General features: G+C 60.1%; 1 protein-coding gene across 1 annotated transcript in view; it reads right to left on the bottom strand.

The window, feature by feature from the left end:
• Positions 1-15,481, bottom strand: part of MYO15A (myosin XVA) — a gene marked incomplete at its 5' end in the record, with an annotated part of 51,813 nt that overhangs the window by 19,137 nt on the left and 17,195 nt on the right. The window contains 30 exons of the mRNA XM_081030157.1: positions 198-273; positions 740-799; positions 969-1,090; positions 2,134-2,206; positions 2,337-2,442; positions 2,713-2,845; positions 2,937-3,117; positions 3,274-3,351; positions 3,427-3,494; positions 3,700-3,805; positions 4,269-4,363; positions 4,470-4,630; positions 4,878-5,069; positions 5,265-5,337; positions 5,623-5,804; positions 7,235-7,470; positions 8,352-8,447; positions 8,943-9,073; positions 9,147-9,228; positions 9,304-9,357; positions 10,109-10,193; positions 10,664-10,839; positions 11,179-11,296; positions 11,756-11,880; positions 12,066-12,111; positions 12,215-12,363; positions 13,095-13,172; positions 13,867-13,992; positions 14,534-14,665; positions 15,060-15,155. Of these exons, the coding sequence (XP_080886283.1) occupies positions 198-273; positions 740-799; positions 969-1,090; positions 2,134-2,206; positions 2,337-2,442; positions 2,713-2,845; positions 2,937-3,117; positions 3,274-3,351; positions 3,427-3,494; positions 3,700-3,805; positions 4,269-4,363; positions 4,470-4,630; positions 4,878-5,069; positions 5,265-5,337; positions 5,623-5,804; positions 7,235-7,470; positions 8,352-8,447; positions 8,943-9,073; positions 9,147-9,228; positions 9,304-9,357; positions 10,109-10,193; positions 10,664-10,839; positions 11,179-11,296; positions 11,756-11,880; positions 12,066-12,111; positions 12,215-12,363; positions 13,095-13,172; positions 13,867-13,992; positions 14,534-14,665; positions 15,060-15,155 (3,436 nt within the window). The remainder of the gene's footprint in view (positions 1-197; positions 274-739; positions 800-968; positions 1,091-2,133; positions 2,207-2,336; positions 2,443-2,712; positions 2,846-2,936; positions 3,118-3,273; positions 3,352-3,426; positions 3,495-3,699; positions 3,806-4,268; positions 4,364-4,469; positions 4,631-4,877; positions 5,070-5,264; positions 5,338-5,622; positions 5,805-7,234; positions 7,471-8,351; positions 8,448-8,942; positions 9,074-9,146; positions 9,229-9,303; positions 9,358-10,108; positions 10,194-10,663; positions 10,840-11,178; positions 11,297-11,755; positions 11,881-12,065; positions 12,112-12,214; positions 12,364-13,094; positions 13,173-13,866; positions 13,993-14,533; positions 14,666-15,059; positions 15,156-15,481) is intronic.

The following is a 15,481-nucleotide window of genomic DNA, read 5'->3' as shown; positions in this document are numbered from 1 at the left end:
GGCCATTGTATTCTCAGTGTCCAGACTGGGAGATGATATCCAGACACAGATGGGATGGCTGCGACCCCCAGCCTGTTAGGCAGAGCTAACCTCACACTTGTCACCTGGCCATGGGAGAGACCAGCAGCCGAGCAAGGAGGTGTCTGGGAGGCAACTAGGACTAGGCTTATCCCTTCCCTTCCCTCCCACCATGGTACCAAATAGGGCTTTCATCTTGAGCCTCTCCTCCTCAGAGATACGCAGGCAGGCCTTGGAGAGGGTGTCATGCAGGATCTGTGGAAATGAGTCGTGATGCAGGCAGCCCGTGGGACTCCCCCCCGAGAGCCCAGGCTGGGCTGCTGCAGGACCAGTGGGGATGTGTGTGTGTGGGGTTCCAAGTACACAGCAGTGGGGTCATCTCGGTACACAGATCCCACTTACCAGGCCCCTCTCCTTCCTCCTCACCTCCGCAAGCCGTACCGCCCATCCCAGATTAGTTTCCTAATCTATGCAGCAGGACCTGGATTTGCCCTCTGGGCCCTGTCTGGCTCATACAAACTGTGAGTCTGGTCAGATGGGATTGTGGGCTCCTTGACCCTGTCCCTGGGGTGGGCATGCAGCAGAACAGCTTCCCATCCTCAACATGGTCAAGGACCCAACTCCAAGAAGCAGAAGCAGAAGCAGAATCTGCAGGCTGCCAGTCTTTGTGCCCACTACCCCGCCGAGTACACCGAGGCAGAGAAGGAAGACAGGACTTTACCTGCCGGAACAGGAGGTCTAGTTGTACAGGGTGGCTGTAGCTGTCTTTAGGGTAGAACACCTGTGGGGGCGGGGCTTCAATGAGGACCCTGAAGGCCCCCTCACCGAGCTTCACACGCTGCCCCACCCCCCAGCTCCGCCCCGCTCCGCCCCGTTCTCCGGGCCCCACCCCTCGATCCGAGCCGCGTTGTCACTCCGCCCCCATCAGCCCCGCCCCTGGCTCCAGGCACCTCTTTGCGCAGGAAGAGCCGCCAGGGGGCGTCCTGGTAGCCGTAGAAGTTAGGGTTGAGGAGGCGGTGCAGCCGCGTCTGCACCGGCTCCTCCGCAGGTTCCAGCGACCTGGAGGGCTGCGCTGCGGGGCGCAGCGAGTTGGAGGGGCGTGTGTCAGGGGAGGAGGGGACGGAGCGACCTCCTATCGGGGAGGGGGCGGGGGCAGGCTGGTGTCCCGCCCACATCCTGGGCTGCGGACACTCGGATCATGCGCGCACCAACACTTACACAGCCCCACGCTTCGTGCGACACATGCAGAGAGCACCTAGTGCATGCGGGCTAATTCTAGGGCCAGGGGCGCCACCGTACACAGACGAGGCGCCTGCCTTGAGTTCAGTTTCCTGGCAGGTGTGGGTGGAACAGATTATTCGAAAATGACAAAGCTCAGCGCTAGAAGCTATGGGGTGGAAATAAAACTGGATGATTTAGGAAAGAGTCTAGGGTGGGGGCTGGTTTGTAAGGGTCCTTCAGTTTGGGCGGCCTGGCAGACCTCTCTGAGGAGGTGACACTTGAGACCTGAATGCTAAGACGGGGCCAGGCATGCAAAGATCAGGAGCGGGCTTGGTGTGTTCCAGGAACCCTGGGGAACAGTGTGCCGAGGGGACAGGGGAGGAGACAAGGTTGGGGAGGTGGGCCGGCCCTGCAGGGTCTCGTGGACCACAGTGAGGAGTGTGGCATGTACCCCAGTAGGGGCCATTGGAGCGTTTTTTTGCCAGGGACATAATGGGAGCTTATTTATGTTGCTTCAGATGACTGTGGCTGCCATGAGGCAAAGGACGTAGAGATTAGAGCTCCGATTGTGATGTCAGGAGGCCTAGATTTAGATCTCTGGTCTGACACTTTTGAGCTGTGTAATCTTGAGTAAGTCATTTAACCTCTCTGTGCCTCTGTTTCCCGTCTGTAACATCTATAGGTACAAATGGTACTGTGTCAAAAGGAGTCCAGGGTGGGCCTGACCTGAAATCAAGTACTTCAGTGCTGATGTAATTACCCAATGTGTACACAGTAGGTTCACACAGGCTCAGGGCACGGACACACCGACCGAGACTCACCGGTGCTCACAGACACACACACACTGGGATGCCCGCTCTCTTGCCCCGCCCTCCCTCTCTCCTGGCCCCTCACCTGGAGTGGGCCCTGTGGATGGCCTCGGTGCGCTGGTCACTGGCTTCACCAGGGCCACGGCCTCTCTGGGTACCTGTCCCCACCCCAAAGAGAGTGCTCAGGGGGTAACGAGTGGGCCCCGTGGAGGCGGGCAGCAGCAGGGCCATGGTTTCTAAGGTTCCCCTGGAGGCCCCACTCTGTCTTCCCTTCTACCTGGGCCTTACCTGGGTGCCCGGTGCTGAGACTGCCTGGCTCATCTGCCCCTTCAGGATCATCAGGGCCTCCTCGTGGGGGTCTGGCCGCTTCACAAACACCCTCCCGCCGTCCTTCCTGGTGGGTTGGACACTGAGTCTCCTCTTCCCAGCCACAAATTCCTACAATAGGGAACCTCTTCCTCCGCCCCCCATCATTATAAATGAGAACCCAGAGAGGATCAGAGACTGGCCTGAGGTCACACAGCACAACCTAGAGAGCAGCCTGGGCCTCCATCTGCCCCGGGGACCATCTGCATAAACAGACTCGCTCCCTAAATGTCGCTGAGCACTGAGACCTGGTGAGGAGGCCACCTGTCTGGAGCACCGGTGAGGGGGCAGAGCTGACCTGAGGGCCTCACACCGTCCTCCGCCCGGTGGCTGCTGGTACTGCCTCACGATGTTCCTGATCTGCTGCGTGGGCTGTGGGAAGTGCTCCGAGTTGAGGGTCGAGTACCGCACCAGCTCTGGGGACGGCGAAGCTGTGGGCAAGGGGTGAGGGTGGGGACAGGGTGAGGCCACGCTCCCAGTCCTGTGCTGGGAAGCCCCCCTCAGCTGGGACACGACACTCACTGGTTTCTGGAGAAGCCCGGTCCTGAGCTAGAATGGGGGCAGCTACGGGCTTGGTGGGGGGCCGTGGGGCCTTGGCCACAGGGGCTGGAGTCAAGGGTTTCGGTGTGGAGCGCAGGAGCACGGGCTTGGCCGGGGGTCCAGTGCCTACCAACTTCGGCCGTGCCTCCGGCACCAGGGGTTTCTGTGGAGAGCGGAGTGTGAGGTGGGTTTCTTGGGACGCAGCAGCTTGCCTTCAGGGCCCCCGTGTCTGCCCAGGACGGGCTGTAGGGTCGTGGCTCAGGGAGGTGCAATGATGCTTTGGAGCAGCAGAGCACTCCCCTGGGGGGGCCAGGCTCACCTCTGGGGGCAAGGGCCTTGGCGCGGGGTTCAGGGCAGGATGCTGGAGCGCCATGGCCTGCAGGGTCATCTCCCTGGCCTGGGGAGAGGTGGTGGTGGTGAGCGGGCAGGCCCATGCTCGGGGGGGCCCCCCGGAGCCTCGTCTGGCACTTACCAGAAGCACAGCCTGTTTGTGGATGAAGGCTTGCTGCAGAGCCAACGTGGAGGCGTCCAGACCTGGCACTGGGGAGAGCCGGGTCAGAGGGCGTGGAGCCCAAGGTGCAGAAGCTGAGGGTAACAGGAATTCCCTACCACGCCCCCCTCCCCCAGTCATCTCACCCCCACCATGCTCATAGCTGCCTCCACTCTGCACGTGAAGGAGCCCACACAACCAGCAGCAGCCCCAGCCTTGCCCAACCTTGAAACCGACCTGGGGGCAGGCACTGACTCGGCTTTGGCTCTGGAGGTCTCCTGGGGGTGTCTTCGGTGCCGCCTCCACCAGGCTGGCCCCCCCCTTTCATGCGGTAGGCAATGGCTGTTGGCTTCTCCAGGTCCTGGGGGCAGCGGTGGCTCGAGTGACCACCTCAATGCTGTCCTCCCGAGGTTCCAAGGCAACGGGCACCTGACACCAGCCACCTCCTCCATCCAGGGACTTCCCACCCGCCAAGTGGCTGCTGTACGCCCAGCCTCTGTCCACGTGCATTCCATCTGGTCCTCCTACAATCGTGGGAGCTCCCAACTCAGCCCCTCCCTTCACAGAGGAGTAAACTGAGGCCCAGAGAGGGGCTGTGCCCTGGAGGGGCTCCCGGGAGTTCCCAGAGTGAGCCAGGGCGCCTCGCTGGCTCCCACAGGAGGTGGGCCTGCAGCTGTGGCTCCTTCTGGAGGCAGCTACTTGCATCTCCAGCTGCCCCTCATCCTCTGCCCCGTCCCCGGCAGACACCCAGCAGTCACACCACCCCATGGCCCTGGTGTGTATGTGTTGTACCTGCGGTCTGCAAATGCCCCAGCCATCCTTACCGCATCCCCGTAGGACAACACAGGGTCAAAGAGGCTGTCCAGGTAACAGTCCAGTCCCTTGTGGGGTGCAGCGGGCTCCCCAAGGCTGTCCGAGTCTGGCAGTGGGGGGACACACAAAAGTCAACTTCTGTTCTCCTGCTGTCACCTCCCATAGCCCGCACGCTCCCTCCCCACCAGAGACAGCGGCCACTGCTGTTTGACCTTGGTGGGTCGCTGTCCCTCTCTGGGCCTCAGTCTCCCCATTTGTACCGTCCTCATTGTGGCTGCAGTACCCCTCAGAGTCAGCCACTTTGGGCACGTGCCCATGCGGCTGGGGCCTCGTGGGTGCGTCGTCGTCCGAGTCCCAGCTGTTCCCAAACACCCTGTGGGGGAGGGGAACGTGGAGCAGCTGACTCCCGGAGATGAAGAGATGTGCGGCCCTCCCAAACCACTGCCCCATTTCCTCGGTGCCCTGGAATTGGGTGACTCTCTCCCTTTAGACGCAGAACCTTTTCGGGAGCCCCACCTCCTTGAGACTTAAGTTCAAAACTCCGCCTCTCCCAGCATCTGGGAGAGGGAGCCTCTTGCTGGGAAAGGCCAGCTGTGTGAGGGGCCCAGGTAGCCACCTACGCTCTTGGGCCGCCCCTGCTGGCCATGGGTCCTTCTGCACCCACAACGAAGTAGGACTTCTGTCGTGGGAAGTCCCTGAGCAGCTCCAGGTCTGACACCAGGTCCAGCACGTAGTCGTGACCTGCCAGCTCTGCCCACTGGACCCCATTCTTCATGGCCACTGTCCAGCCTCGCCAGCCTTCTGCCAGTCCCCTGGCGACAGCACGTGAAGAGACAGAAATGAGGGACGGAGCCAAGAGGTACTGCCTAGGAAGACCCCTGGGGTGAGCCAGACCCCATGGTCGGAGTGGAGCCCGTGGGGCCCTTCGAGGGATCTGGCCTCTTCCCCTCCCTCCCTCCTTCCCGTGGGCACCGGGGCGTGCTGGGCAGGGCATTCCAGGAGCCAACCTGTGCCTCAGAATGTCTCCAGCCACCTCTTCCCCTGTGCTCCAAGAGTGCACCGGGCAGGAGAACTGGTCACCTGGGACGACAGCAGGTGCTGGGCTCAGTGGGGGCATCTGCCGTCAGCCCCGCCCTGCTGCTTCCCCACCTGCGTCCTGCACTTAGGCCTGCCACGCTCGCCCAGGACCCAGAGTCTGCTTCTCCTCCCCCGGTCCCCAATCCAGGTCCAGCCCCGCAGCCACATGAAGCCCTCCATATCCAGCAGGTCCTTCTCCAGCTCTGGCTGGGGCTTGCTGACTCCAGCTGCCCCTCCATGAGGGAGGGAGGGAGAAAAGGCAGTACAAAGCGGGAGAGCGTGGCTCACCATTGAAGCAGCCCACGTCCAGCGCCATGCCAGCCCTCTCCTGCGTTGCTATCCACTCGAGCTGGGTTGGAGGGAAGGTGCGGGCCACCCCAGGGCCCTGCTGTTGGGCCCGGCTCATGGCCTGCATGAGGCGATGTTGACACACGGCCTGGAAACCATTCTGCCCGTAATCAGACACAAACCTAATAGGTAGGAGTTGGAGGCAGGATGAAGAGGCTAGCTCAGGGTGGGGAAGAGTCTGAGGCTAGTTGGAGGGAGGCCCAGGCCAGCGCAGAGCTTTAAGGTAAGGCTGAAAAAGCCCCAGAGTTCTGAGGCTAGGCTACAGAAGATCTCAGATGAGCCTAGAGTTCCAGGGCTAAACTGAAAGGGTCCCAAACTAGCCCAGAAGTATTTCAAGGCAGCGTGAAGCATGAAGCTCCCAGGATAGGACAAGAGGTTCCAGGCTGGCCCACCTAAGCTTGTTGGAGCAAAACGTCATTGGCAGAGTGGGGTCTGCGACACGGTGTGAATACGAGCCTGGACTCTGGAGGACTGCCCTCCATTCTTTTACCAGGCAACCTGAGTGCTTATCTGCCCTCTCCGGGCCTGCCACCAGGTTCTCACCTATCTATACAAGAGACGGCTGTGAGGGTTCAACGTGGCCCAGGATCAGTAAGCCCGATCCCTGCCAGCGGCACGCTCTCCTCATGCCTGGCTTCCTGACCCCTCCCAACTGCTGGGGGCCTGGCCAGGAGCAGCAGTGGAGCAGGCCCACGGTGGCTACCAGAGGGAACCTAGAGCTGTGCCCACAGGAACCCCTGGACAGGCAGGCAGGCCGACCCTACTGCCATAGATTCACAGGACTGGCCAGTGAGCTGCCCACCCACTGCATACAGCCTGGGGGAAGCTCTGCACACGCTGAAGCTCACAGGCACCCTGTGAGGTGGGGCCTGTCACCGTCCCTAGTGTGTGGGTAAGGAAAGAGGTACCGACAGGGGCAGTGACTTGCCCAGGGTCACACAGCAGGTAGTTGTCACAGTGAGGATTCGCACCCAGGGCCTGCCTGAGCTCTTTGCCGCAAAGCACCCATCACCCAGCAGAGGGACGTCATCATCGTCCTCAGGCTGCTGCTGATGGCCGTCCTCACATAGCACTGACCGTGTCCGTCTCTGTTCTAAGCACTGCACATGTATTTATACATCTAATGCTCACACAGCCTATGAAGTAGGCATTCTTATTATTTTCACTTTAGACTGAGGAAACTGAGGCTCAGCAAGGTTAAGTAACTTGCCCAAGGTCACACAGCTCCAATGGGGTTGAGCTGGGACTTGAACACAGACTGTTAGAGTCTGTACTCCTAACCACTCTGCCATACCCCCATGATGTCAATGCCTCAATTCCAAATTCCCCACGTGCTGGTCTTGCCTCCTGCTGAGTTCTGGAAGTCCTTTATCCAGTCTCACCGGACTCCTAGGCCCCGTAGTGAGTCTAGTGGAAACACAGAGCAGCCCCTGGCTGACCTCCGTGCCTGTGCTTCCGCTCAGAGACCTCAGTCCTGGCCTGGCCTTTCGCATGGCACCCTGGGCCTGGGCCTGTCACGGTCCTCACCCCAGTCCCACCCGGTTCCACTCACTTGAGCAGGTACTTGTTGAGGCGTGAGGAAGGCGCAAAGCCGCTGAGGCAGGCGGCCAGCAAGAGCCAGCCCCGCTCAGCGTTGTGGGCGCTGGGGTTGCGCCACACCTGGTTGGCCAGTTGCGCCAGAATCTCATCCCGCAGTTCGGGCACTGCCAGCCCTTTGTGCACAACGTAGTTCCCGAAGACATTCTCCTGGGTACCATGCAGGTGGGGGTCACCCATGAAACGCAGGATCTGGGCCACAAACACTCTCCTGAGCCTCTCGAAAAGTGGTTCTTGCCAGGTCCCCACCCTCAACATGTCCTTCCCACGTGTCCCCCTGCCCATAAAGAAGTCCCCCACATTACAATATAATAGCCACATCCGATGCCAAATGAGCAGCAGTTCGCCCAACTATGAGAAAAGTCAGGATCCAACATCCATGTTTCTTCTCTGCTGCTCATGAACCTTCCATAGCTCCCATACGGCCTCAGCCCCGCTCTGCACCCCTGGCTTCCAGCATGCCCCTCCCCTCCTGCTCCATTCAGGCCCCAGAGGAGGCTCTTGGGATGAAATCTCCCAAGCTCCCAGCCTGTCAATCAAGGACTCGTGCCCCCTCTCGCCTCTGCTCTCTTGATTCTCTGTTCTAACCACATCAATTTCCTCTTCTCTCTGTGCCTTGCCCTGGCTAGGAGATTCTGACTCCTCCTTCTACACTAGTTCAAATGCCCCCCGCCTCCAGGAAGCCCTCTGGAACCCTGCCCAGGGCTGGATTCGCAGCCTCTGTGCCCTGCTCTGTCCATGCTACTGCTCACTAGTCAGGCGTGCTCTGCCTTTCTTAGGAAGTTCTGGAGGGAAGGACCTGGGTCTATTCTTGGTGTCCCTGGAAACCCAGAGAGGGAGCCTCATTGCCGGGGAGAAGGCTGGGAGAAGAAAGGCCCCTAATCCCCAGATTCCAGCTCAGACAAAAGGCCAGACCCCCACCCCCACCCCCAACGGAAGTCTCTCCTCCAAGGAAGAGGCCTGGGCTTATGGCTTTGGCTATTGGAGGGTCCAGGAGGCAGGAAAAGGGGCCTCGTGGCCTGGCCTTAGGGGCAGGGGCTGCATATTCAAAGGTCGTCTGGACAGTCCCGTACCAGCTTGAAGATGCTTATGGCTTCTGCGTGGTGCTCTACTGGCAGCCGCGTGAGGGGCATCCTCAGGGGCACTGTCAGCGTCCCGAAGGCAGGTTCCTGCGGGCACAGGGCAGACCCATGGGGACAGAGCCAGGACTGACAGGCACATCTGGAGCCACTGCTCTGTGCCAGGTGGGGGCACAAGAGCCTAGGAGGCAAGGGATCCTCTCCCCAATGTGTCGATGGGGAACCCGGGGCTGGGAGAGGGGTAGACACTGGCTTTCAGTGAGTCAGTGGCAGAGACAGTCTGAGCCCCGTCTGGGCTCTTTCTGGAGGGCAGGAAATTAGAGCAGGGATGACCAGCTATGGCTCCACTTATTGTGAAATTTCCGAAATATTTCCAGACTCGTTGGCAAACAGCTACTGCACGAGCCCCTGCGGGCCCTCCACTGCTATGCAGCCCCCCTGTGGGGCTCTCAGACGCCTTATAGTCCAGCAACTAAAGGGCTCATACCAGGTCCTGCAGGGTACAGCCAGGACCTGCCCAGGCTGAGCACAGCATCGATTTTAACTGGCCAGTGCCCACTGGCCAGGGCCTATGGCAGCCCTTACCTTGAAGTGGCACCGGACAAACTTAGCCATGGGGTAGTTGTTGATATCCAGGGGCAGTGTGACACGGGGCTCAGCCTGGAGCCGGGGAGCCCGCACGAGGGCCACCCGGGGCAGCTGGGCTGGCCTGAGGCCTGTGGAGAGAGGAGGGCATGACGGGCCTAGCCCCCTTGCCCGTGCCCACCCCACCGTCCAGTGCTGACATACCTGCCGCTGCTCGCAAGAGCCCAGCCAGCTCTGCTGGGACCTCCAGGTGTCCCACTGCTACCACCTCCCGCTTGCTCAGCTCCTGCAGGGACAGTGCATGGTGAGGGGACAGGCCTCCCTTCCTGTCCCCTGCTGCCACCCAGACCCCCGCACCCACCTCCTGCTCCCGGAGCCGCACCTCCTCCACCTGGAGCCTCCGCTCTGCCCTCAGCTGCAGGAGAGCAGATGGTCAAGGCGGAGAATGGCAGGCAGAGGCGATGGCAGGCCGCAGGCCCGGGCAGGCCAAGCCAGCTCACACAAGGTGGCCAGCACAAGAAACAAGGGGTCAGTTTGCCTGATGTCTGGAGATGACTCCCCCACCTCACAGACGAGGGAGGTAGAGGTGTGAACAGAGAAACAGGGAGGAGAAGGGAGAAAGAGCAAGAGAGAGAGGCAGATGTAGAGGGCAGATGGAGTAACACTTTGGGAAAAGGGAGACAGGCACGAGGATTTCTGGGAAGTAGCTGAGAGACGTGTGACAGAACCCTCTCCCATCGCTCCACAAAACCTTCAGTAAGAGCCACAGAGTTTTCCAATGATTTGGGGGTTACATTTGTCTTGCTGGTATTGGTTTATACGACAGTAGGCCCAAACTGGCGTCAAGGTAAGAGCAAAACCACATCCAGTGCTGGTCCAGTTGCCAAATTCGAATCGTACCCAATTGCTGAAGACCCCACTGTGAACCCAGCACCAGGCCAGATCCTCCACGTGTAGCATTCATTTCACCCTCTCCAACCCCAAGGGGAAGAAGGGGGAGCAAGGCAAGAGAGGGGCTGAGGTCACACAGCGAGCGAGTGGCAGAGCGGGGATTCGAACCCAAGCCAGCCTCCTCCTAGTTGCTAAGTGCCTTTTCCCCGTCCCTGCGCGCCCTGGACCAGACGGCAGGTCTGGCCTCTGGGCCAGGGCCAGGGGGAGGCCTGCACCTTGAGGTGACGCCGGTGGCTCATGTACGTGTGCACCAGGGACCGGAACTTCACCATCCTCCTCCTCATCTGCTGATACCGCTGCCTGGGGGGGGGAGGGGAAGCAGTGTCTCGGTGGGAGCTTAGCTTAGGAACAAGGAGCACAGCTCCCCATGCTAGCTTGGCTGGGTGCCAGTGCCCACACTTTACTCTGGGACCCTTTGGCACAAACAGAAACTGGCACTCAGAGGAGGGAAGGGCTTAGCTAAGGTCACAGCAAATTAAGTGGCAGGGCCGGGATTAAACAGCCTGGACCATGTATTTCCCGTCAGGTCAGAGGCCCAGGGTCCCTCTTGGCTGGATGGATTCCCACCCACCAGTCACGAGGGACAGGGGTTGGGACAGAAGGACATCCAAAAGCAGAGACGCAGAGAACCTGATCATCCTTCCTGCAGAGGCCCCTACTCTCCGTTTGCATACCCCCAGGGACAGGGAGCTCACTACCCAAGTTCAGGCATGGCCTCTCCCAAGCCTAGCCACAGGGCCCCAAGGAGTCCTGCCCTGTCTGGGCTGCACCTGGCCAGGTAGCCTCGAGCCCGGCTTTGCAGCAGGATGACCTTTCTGCGCAGGGAGCGGAAACGCCGCTGGATGAGGTAGCCTCGGAGGCAGCGCTGCAGAGTGAGGGCTGCCATATTCAGGACATGCTCCCGCATGCTCTCCAGCAGCTGGTGCAGGTGTTCCTTCAGGAACAGCTGAGGACAGGAGGCAAGGACTGAGGGAGGGAGGGGCCACATGACTGGACGGGGGGGCCCCTCCCTCTCCAGAAGTCCATGGAGACAGAAGAGACAGGGCAGCCTCCTGGAGAGGGTGAGGGATGGATTGTGTTCGGAGAGGTGGAAGAAAGGGGGCAGGTCCATTAGGCCGGGGGAATTGCCTGAGCAAAGGTCTGGAGGTGGAATTAGCGATCCATTACCAAGCTCAACGGGATCAGGACAGGAAGATTTAGCTTGGGCATTTCTGATTCCACAGGCTCCAGTTCCGGGGCCCTTGAACTTGGGGTCTCTAGGGACTGAGTGTGGGGTGGAACTCACCTTGCTGATGCCAACGCGGTACATATTTGGCATGACCGTGCACAGGCGGCTCAGCACAGACACACACATGTCTCCACTCGCTGGCAGGTTGTGCTTGAGGTCCACTAGACAGCGGTACCTGCAGGGGCCCAAACTCAGCCTGGGGCTATGGAATCTACCCCAGTTGCCCACTAGGTCAGAGTCACCACCTCTATCCCCGTCTCCAGGAGGCCTGGGAGCCAGCAGTGGCTCTACTCAGTGTCTTCTAATCAGAAAAAGTCACTCCATTCACAAGACTACTTCTTGGAGTCAGGTGATTGTAAAAATGGTTTCAGTAGAATAAGAAACCGTACTGCCATCTGCTGGAAACGTCATAATAGCTATCAAAAATATTCCTCTTTGGAATCAACACAAAGAACTATGAAAAACGCAAAACAATAAATCTATCTGCCATATAATAGCTAACATGTGGTAGTCTTGTGTAGTGCACAACCTGAGCAACTGCACAGCTCTGTTCTGTCTGGGTTGTGTATCTCTGGGACCATGGGGGGCTGTGAAGGGGGTCTGTGGAGCTCAGGCCCCATTCTGACTGAGGTACCTGTCGATGAACACCTGGAAAGGCAGCCGCACTGGAAAGCCCTCCTTGCGGATCCGCACCGTCTCCAGCACTCCCGAATAGCGTAACTGTGCCATTACCACATCCGGCTCAAAGAGGCCTGGCTCCTGTGGGGAGGGCCCAACAGAGAGTCTGCACATAGGCCCACCCACGGCAAAGGGCACTATCTACGGCAAACAGTCCCCACAGTACCTGGGCCAATGGAGGTCCAGAGAGGCAAAGCCATGTGCCCAAGGTCACACAGCATGGGGAAGAGCATTTGGCTCTCCCAGGGACCTCAGCCACCACATACCTTCTTATGATTGGGCTTCAGGCAGCGCACGAACAAGGGGTTACACCTGGGCAGCGGGGGAGGAGGGCGGTGTGAGGCCCCAGAGAAGGAAGGTGGTTATCCCTCAGGGTCATAGGTGAGGCTACGTCCCGCCCACCTGCCACGCCCACCTCTCCATCTTTTCCACCAGATCTAGGAGCGACTGCTGGAACTTAGCTGCCACTGTGTGTGCCTTGTAGAGCCGGGTGACGGAGCTAGTCTTGCCCAGACGCTGCGGGGCAGCCTGCGGGGCATGGCTGGAGAAGAGGTGTGCCACCACCTGGACAGGGGTGGGTAGCAGGCCCAGGGCAGTGGTCAAGGCACCGAGAGACAGAGACAGGAGAGAGAGAGAGAGAGAGAGAGAGAGAGAGAGAGAGAGAGAGAGAGAATCAGCTCCAGGCCAGAGGGACCAGAAAACTAACCGACTGACCCCTGCCCCCTCTGCAAGGCCACTGTCCTCCGTGCTTGCATGTGTTTCAAGTCAGGGTGCTCAGCACCCTCCAAGGGACCCGTCCCGTGGGTGGCATGACTTTTTGCTTCAGTCTGGGGGACACACAGGCACTGACTGTGCCTGGGCCCGAGGTAACCTATTGCACACATGGTCATGAACTCCGGTAATAATCTCAGGAGGAGGGCGCCCATTTCACAGAGGAGGAAATGGAGGCCCTTTTCCTCCCAGAGGAGGAAAGAGAGGCAGATGGATGAAACATGGGGCGGGATGGAGAACCACTCAATGAGGGGTGGGCTGGGTAGGCGTGGCCACGATGGGCCAGCGGAGAGTCAGGGCAATTCACTGGGGCCAGCCCGGGGCGGGGCCGGAATGGGAGAAAGTACAGAGCAAGGCAAAGCTGGGCGGGTGCGGAGTTAGGGTCGGGATGCAGCCAGGGCCTCCCGGGGCTAGGCTGAGCCAGCGGCAGCACCAGGCAGGACCCCAGTTCTCGGACTGGGAGAGAGGCCTGCGGGCGGGCTGGCTGCTCAGGGGCAGAGCAGGAGGAGGTCAGGCTTGCTCACCCGTGTCCGGCTCCGAACGAATAGGTCCAGCACGTCCTGGCGCACCTGGTCGTGGTTCTTGTCCAAGAACTTGTGCACCTGACAGGGGGATGGGGGGCAGCTTGACTGTCCCCATGCAGTCCGGGGACAGGGTAGGGGCTGACCCACCCCAGTGCCCATCAGCCTGCCTGCTGCCCTCCTCTTCCCTTCCTCCCTACAGCCCTTGGGTGATCCTGGTCCTGCCCTCCAGGTCTCCCTGTCTGTCCTAGGAGGACTGGACCCTTGCCCCTGCTATGGTCCCCTCTCCTCCTGCCCCACTATCCTCCCCGCTCCCAGGAGAGGCGGCACTAGCCCCCTTCACACGACCAGTCTGGGTCTCGGCCCCATCTTCAGTGGAGGACATTATCCTGTGCCCACCGTACAAATGAGGCCCAGATGGCGACAGAGGCTTAGAATCCTGGCCGGAGACCACTCCAGGGCAGGAATGTGTCTGAGATAAGTGATGAGAGCGAGCACAGTGATACCGTATCATTACTGATAACAGCTACTCTTTATCAAAACCACTCTCAGCCCTAGACTTCTCACACTCACCCGTGAGATGGGCACTACTATTATCCCCATTCTCCAGATGAGGAAACTGAGGCTCACAGAGGTAAAGCGATTTGTCCAAGGTCACACAGCTGAGGATCAGCAGGACCAGAACGGGAGTGTCTGGAGCCTGCGTTGTGCTTCTATGCCTCCAACAGCCGAGAGCTGTGGCACTGGGGGCCACGCGGGCCATCTTGGGTCTCACCTGATAGGTGACTTTGCCTGCGTAGTGCTTGATGGTGAACTCGGGCAGTGGCATCTTGGGTTTGGAGTAGAGGGGGTTGGCGCCGTGGTGGTAATGGCACTTCTGCAGAAACGTGTGGTCTGTGGCCTGGGGGCAGGTGGGGGTCAGTGGGTGGGCAGGGAGCCTGGGCACCCTGTTCCTGGCCTAGTAGCAAATTCTCCAGCCCTGACTGGTTCCCAGTGAGCACTGGGCAGGAGAACAGGTCACAGCTTCCCCCGGTTGCCCATTGCCCTAGGTGGGGAGGCCCAAGTGGACCTCTGCAGACAAGTGTGTCTGATTAGCTCCCAGCTGCCTCCGCTCCAGCCCAGCTGCCTTTGCACTTTTTAGTCCCACTGCCTAGAGCACCCATCCTACCCTTGTTTTCCAGTCAGAATTTGAGGCTCAACTCCAAGGTCATCTCCTCCAGGAAGCCTTCTATGACTTCCTAGGCTGGTGTAGCTCCTCCCCTGGACACCTGCAGCCCCCTATCCAGCCTCAATCACCCCAGGTTGTAAATGGCATGTTGGGTGTCCTGAGGCCCCACCCCCCGACCAGAGCAGAGAGGAAGGCAGGACTCAGGCCTGATGAGGACATGAGGCTCAGGGACGTTGAGCAAGCCGACTAGGCTCACACAGCGCCCGTGGCCCACCTGGGGAAAGCAACACTGGTCGTCGAGGATGCGCAGAATGCCATAGGGCTTCAGTGAGATGAGGTTGATGCAGGGCTGATTGTCAGCGAAGGTGATTTCCCGCCAGTCGATCTGCTCGCGGATGTACTCCTCCTGCAGGCAGCAGCAGCTCAGCCTTCTAGCCCTGCCGAGGGCCCACCCACCTGGCCTCCCAGGCTGAATCCTTCTGAAGGGACTTCGCCAGGGGCACCTGTGCTTGCATGCCTCCTGGCACAGGGAGCTCACTCCCTAGCAGGGCAACATAAACCATCTCTGGGCCCTGCTCCTCTCGGCACCTGGGACAGCCCTCCCAGAGGGCTCTTCTCTGGGCGCAGCACCCAAGCACCTTCCCTCCCGAACACAGGCCTTGACATGTGCTGGTCCCCAGCTTACACTGCCTTTCCCTCCATTTGGCCCACTGACAACCTCTGGTTTGCCCTGAAAGGACCAGCACGTCCCGCCTGTCACCAAAGAGGCCCCTGGCCAGTGCGGCCGGGGTGGGGCGCACCTGTTCCTCCTGGAAGATGATCTTATTGAAAAGGTACTGAAGGTTTTCGTTTGCGTAGTTGATGCACAGCTGCTCGAAACTGTTGAAAGCCAGGTCCTGCCAGGCAGGAGGTGAGGCTGAGCCCGGCCCCTCCTCCGCGGCCCATCGGCCCCCGCCCACCCCGACCGCCCATCAGGCGCAGTGCCCGCCTTTCCACGGCAGCAGCTGCAGAACGCTGGGCTCCTGACCACAGACCCCCGCGCAGAACGCTCTGTGGCTTCCACTACACACCCCGAGCCTGACAGCCTCGGCCCCAGGGAGGGGCAGCTTCGGCATTGCTTAAAGACCCAGGCTCTGGAACCTTCTTCCAGGGTTCCAATGTTCTAACTCTATGACCTTGGACAACCCTTCTGTGCCTGTTTCTCCATCTGTAAAACAGGGAT

Source organism: Rhinolophus hipposideros (genome assembly GCF_964194185.1).
Source record: "Rhinolophus hipposideros genome assembly, chromosome: 20".
NCBI classification, from domain to species: Eukaryota; Metazoa; Chordata; class Mammalia; order Chiroptera; family Rhinolophidae; genus Rhinolophus; species Rhinolophus hipposideros.
The sequence above is the reverse complement of the archived record's forward strand: the minus strand, read 5'-3'. Positions and strand labels throughout refer to the sequence as shown.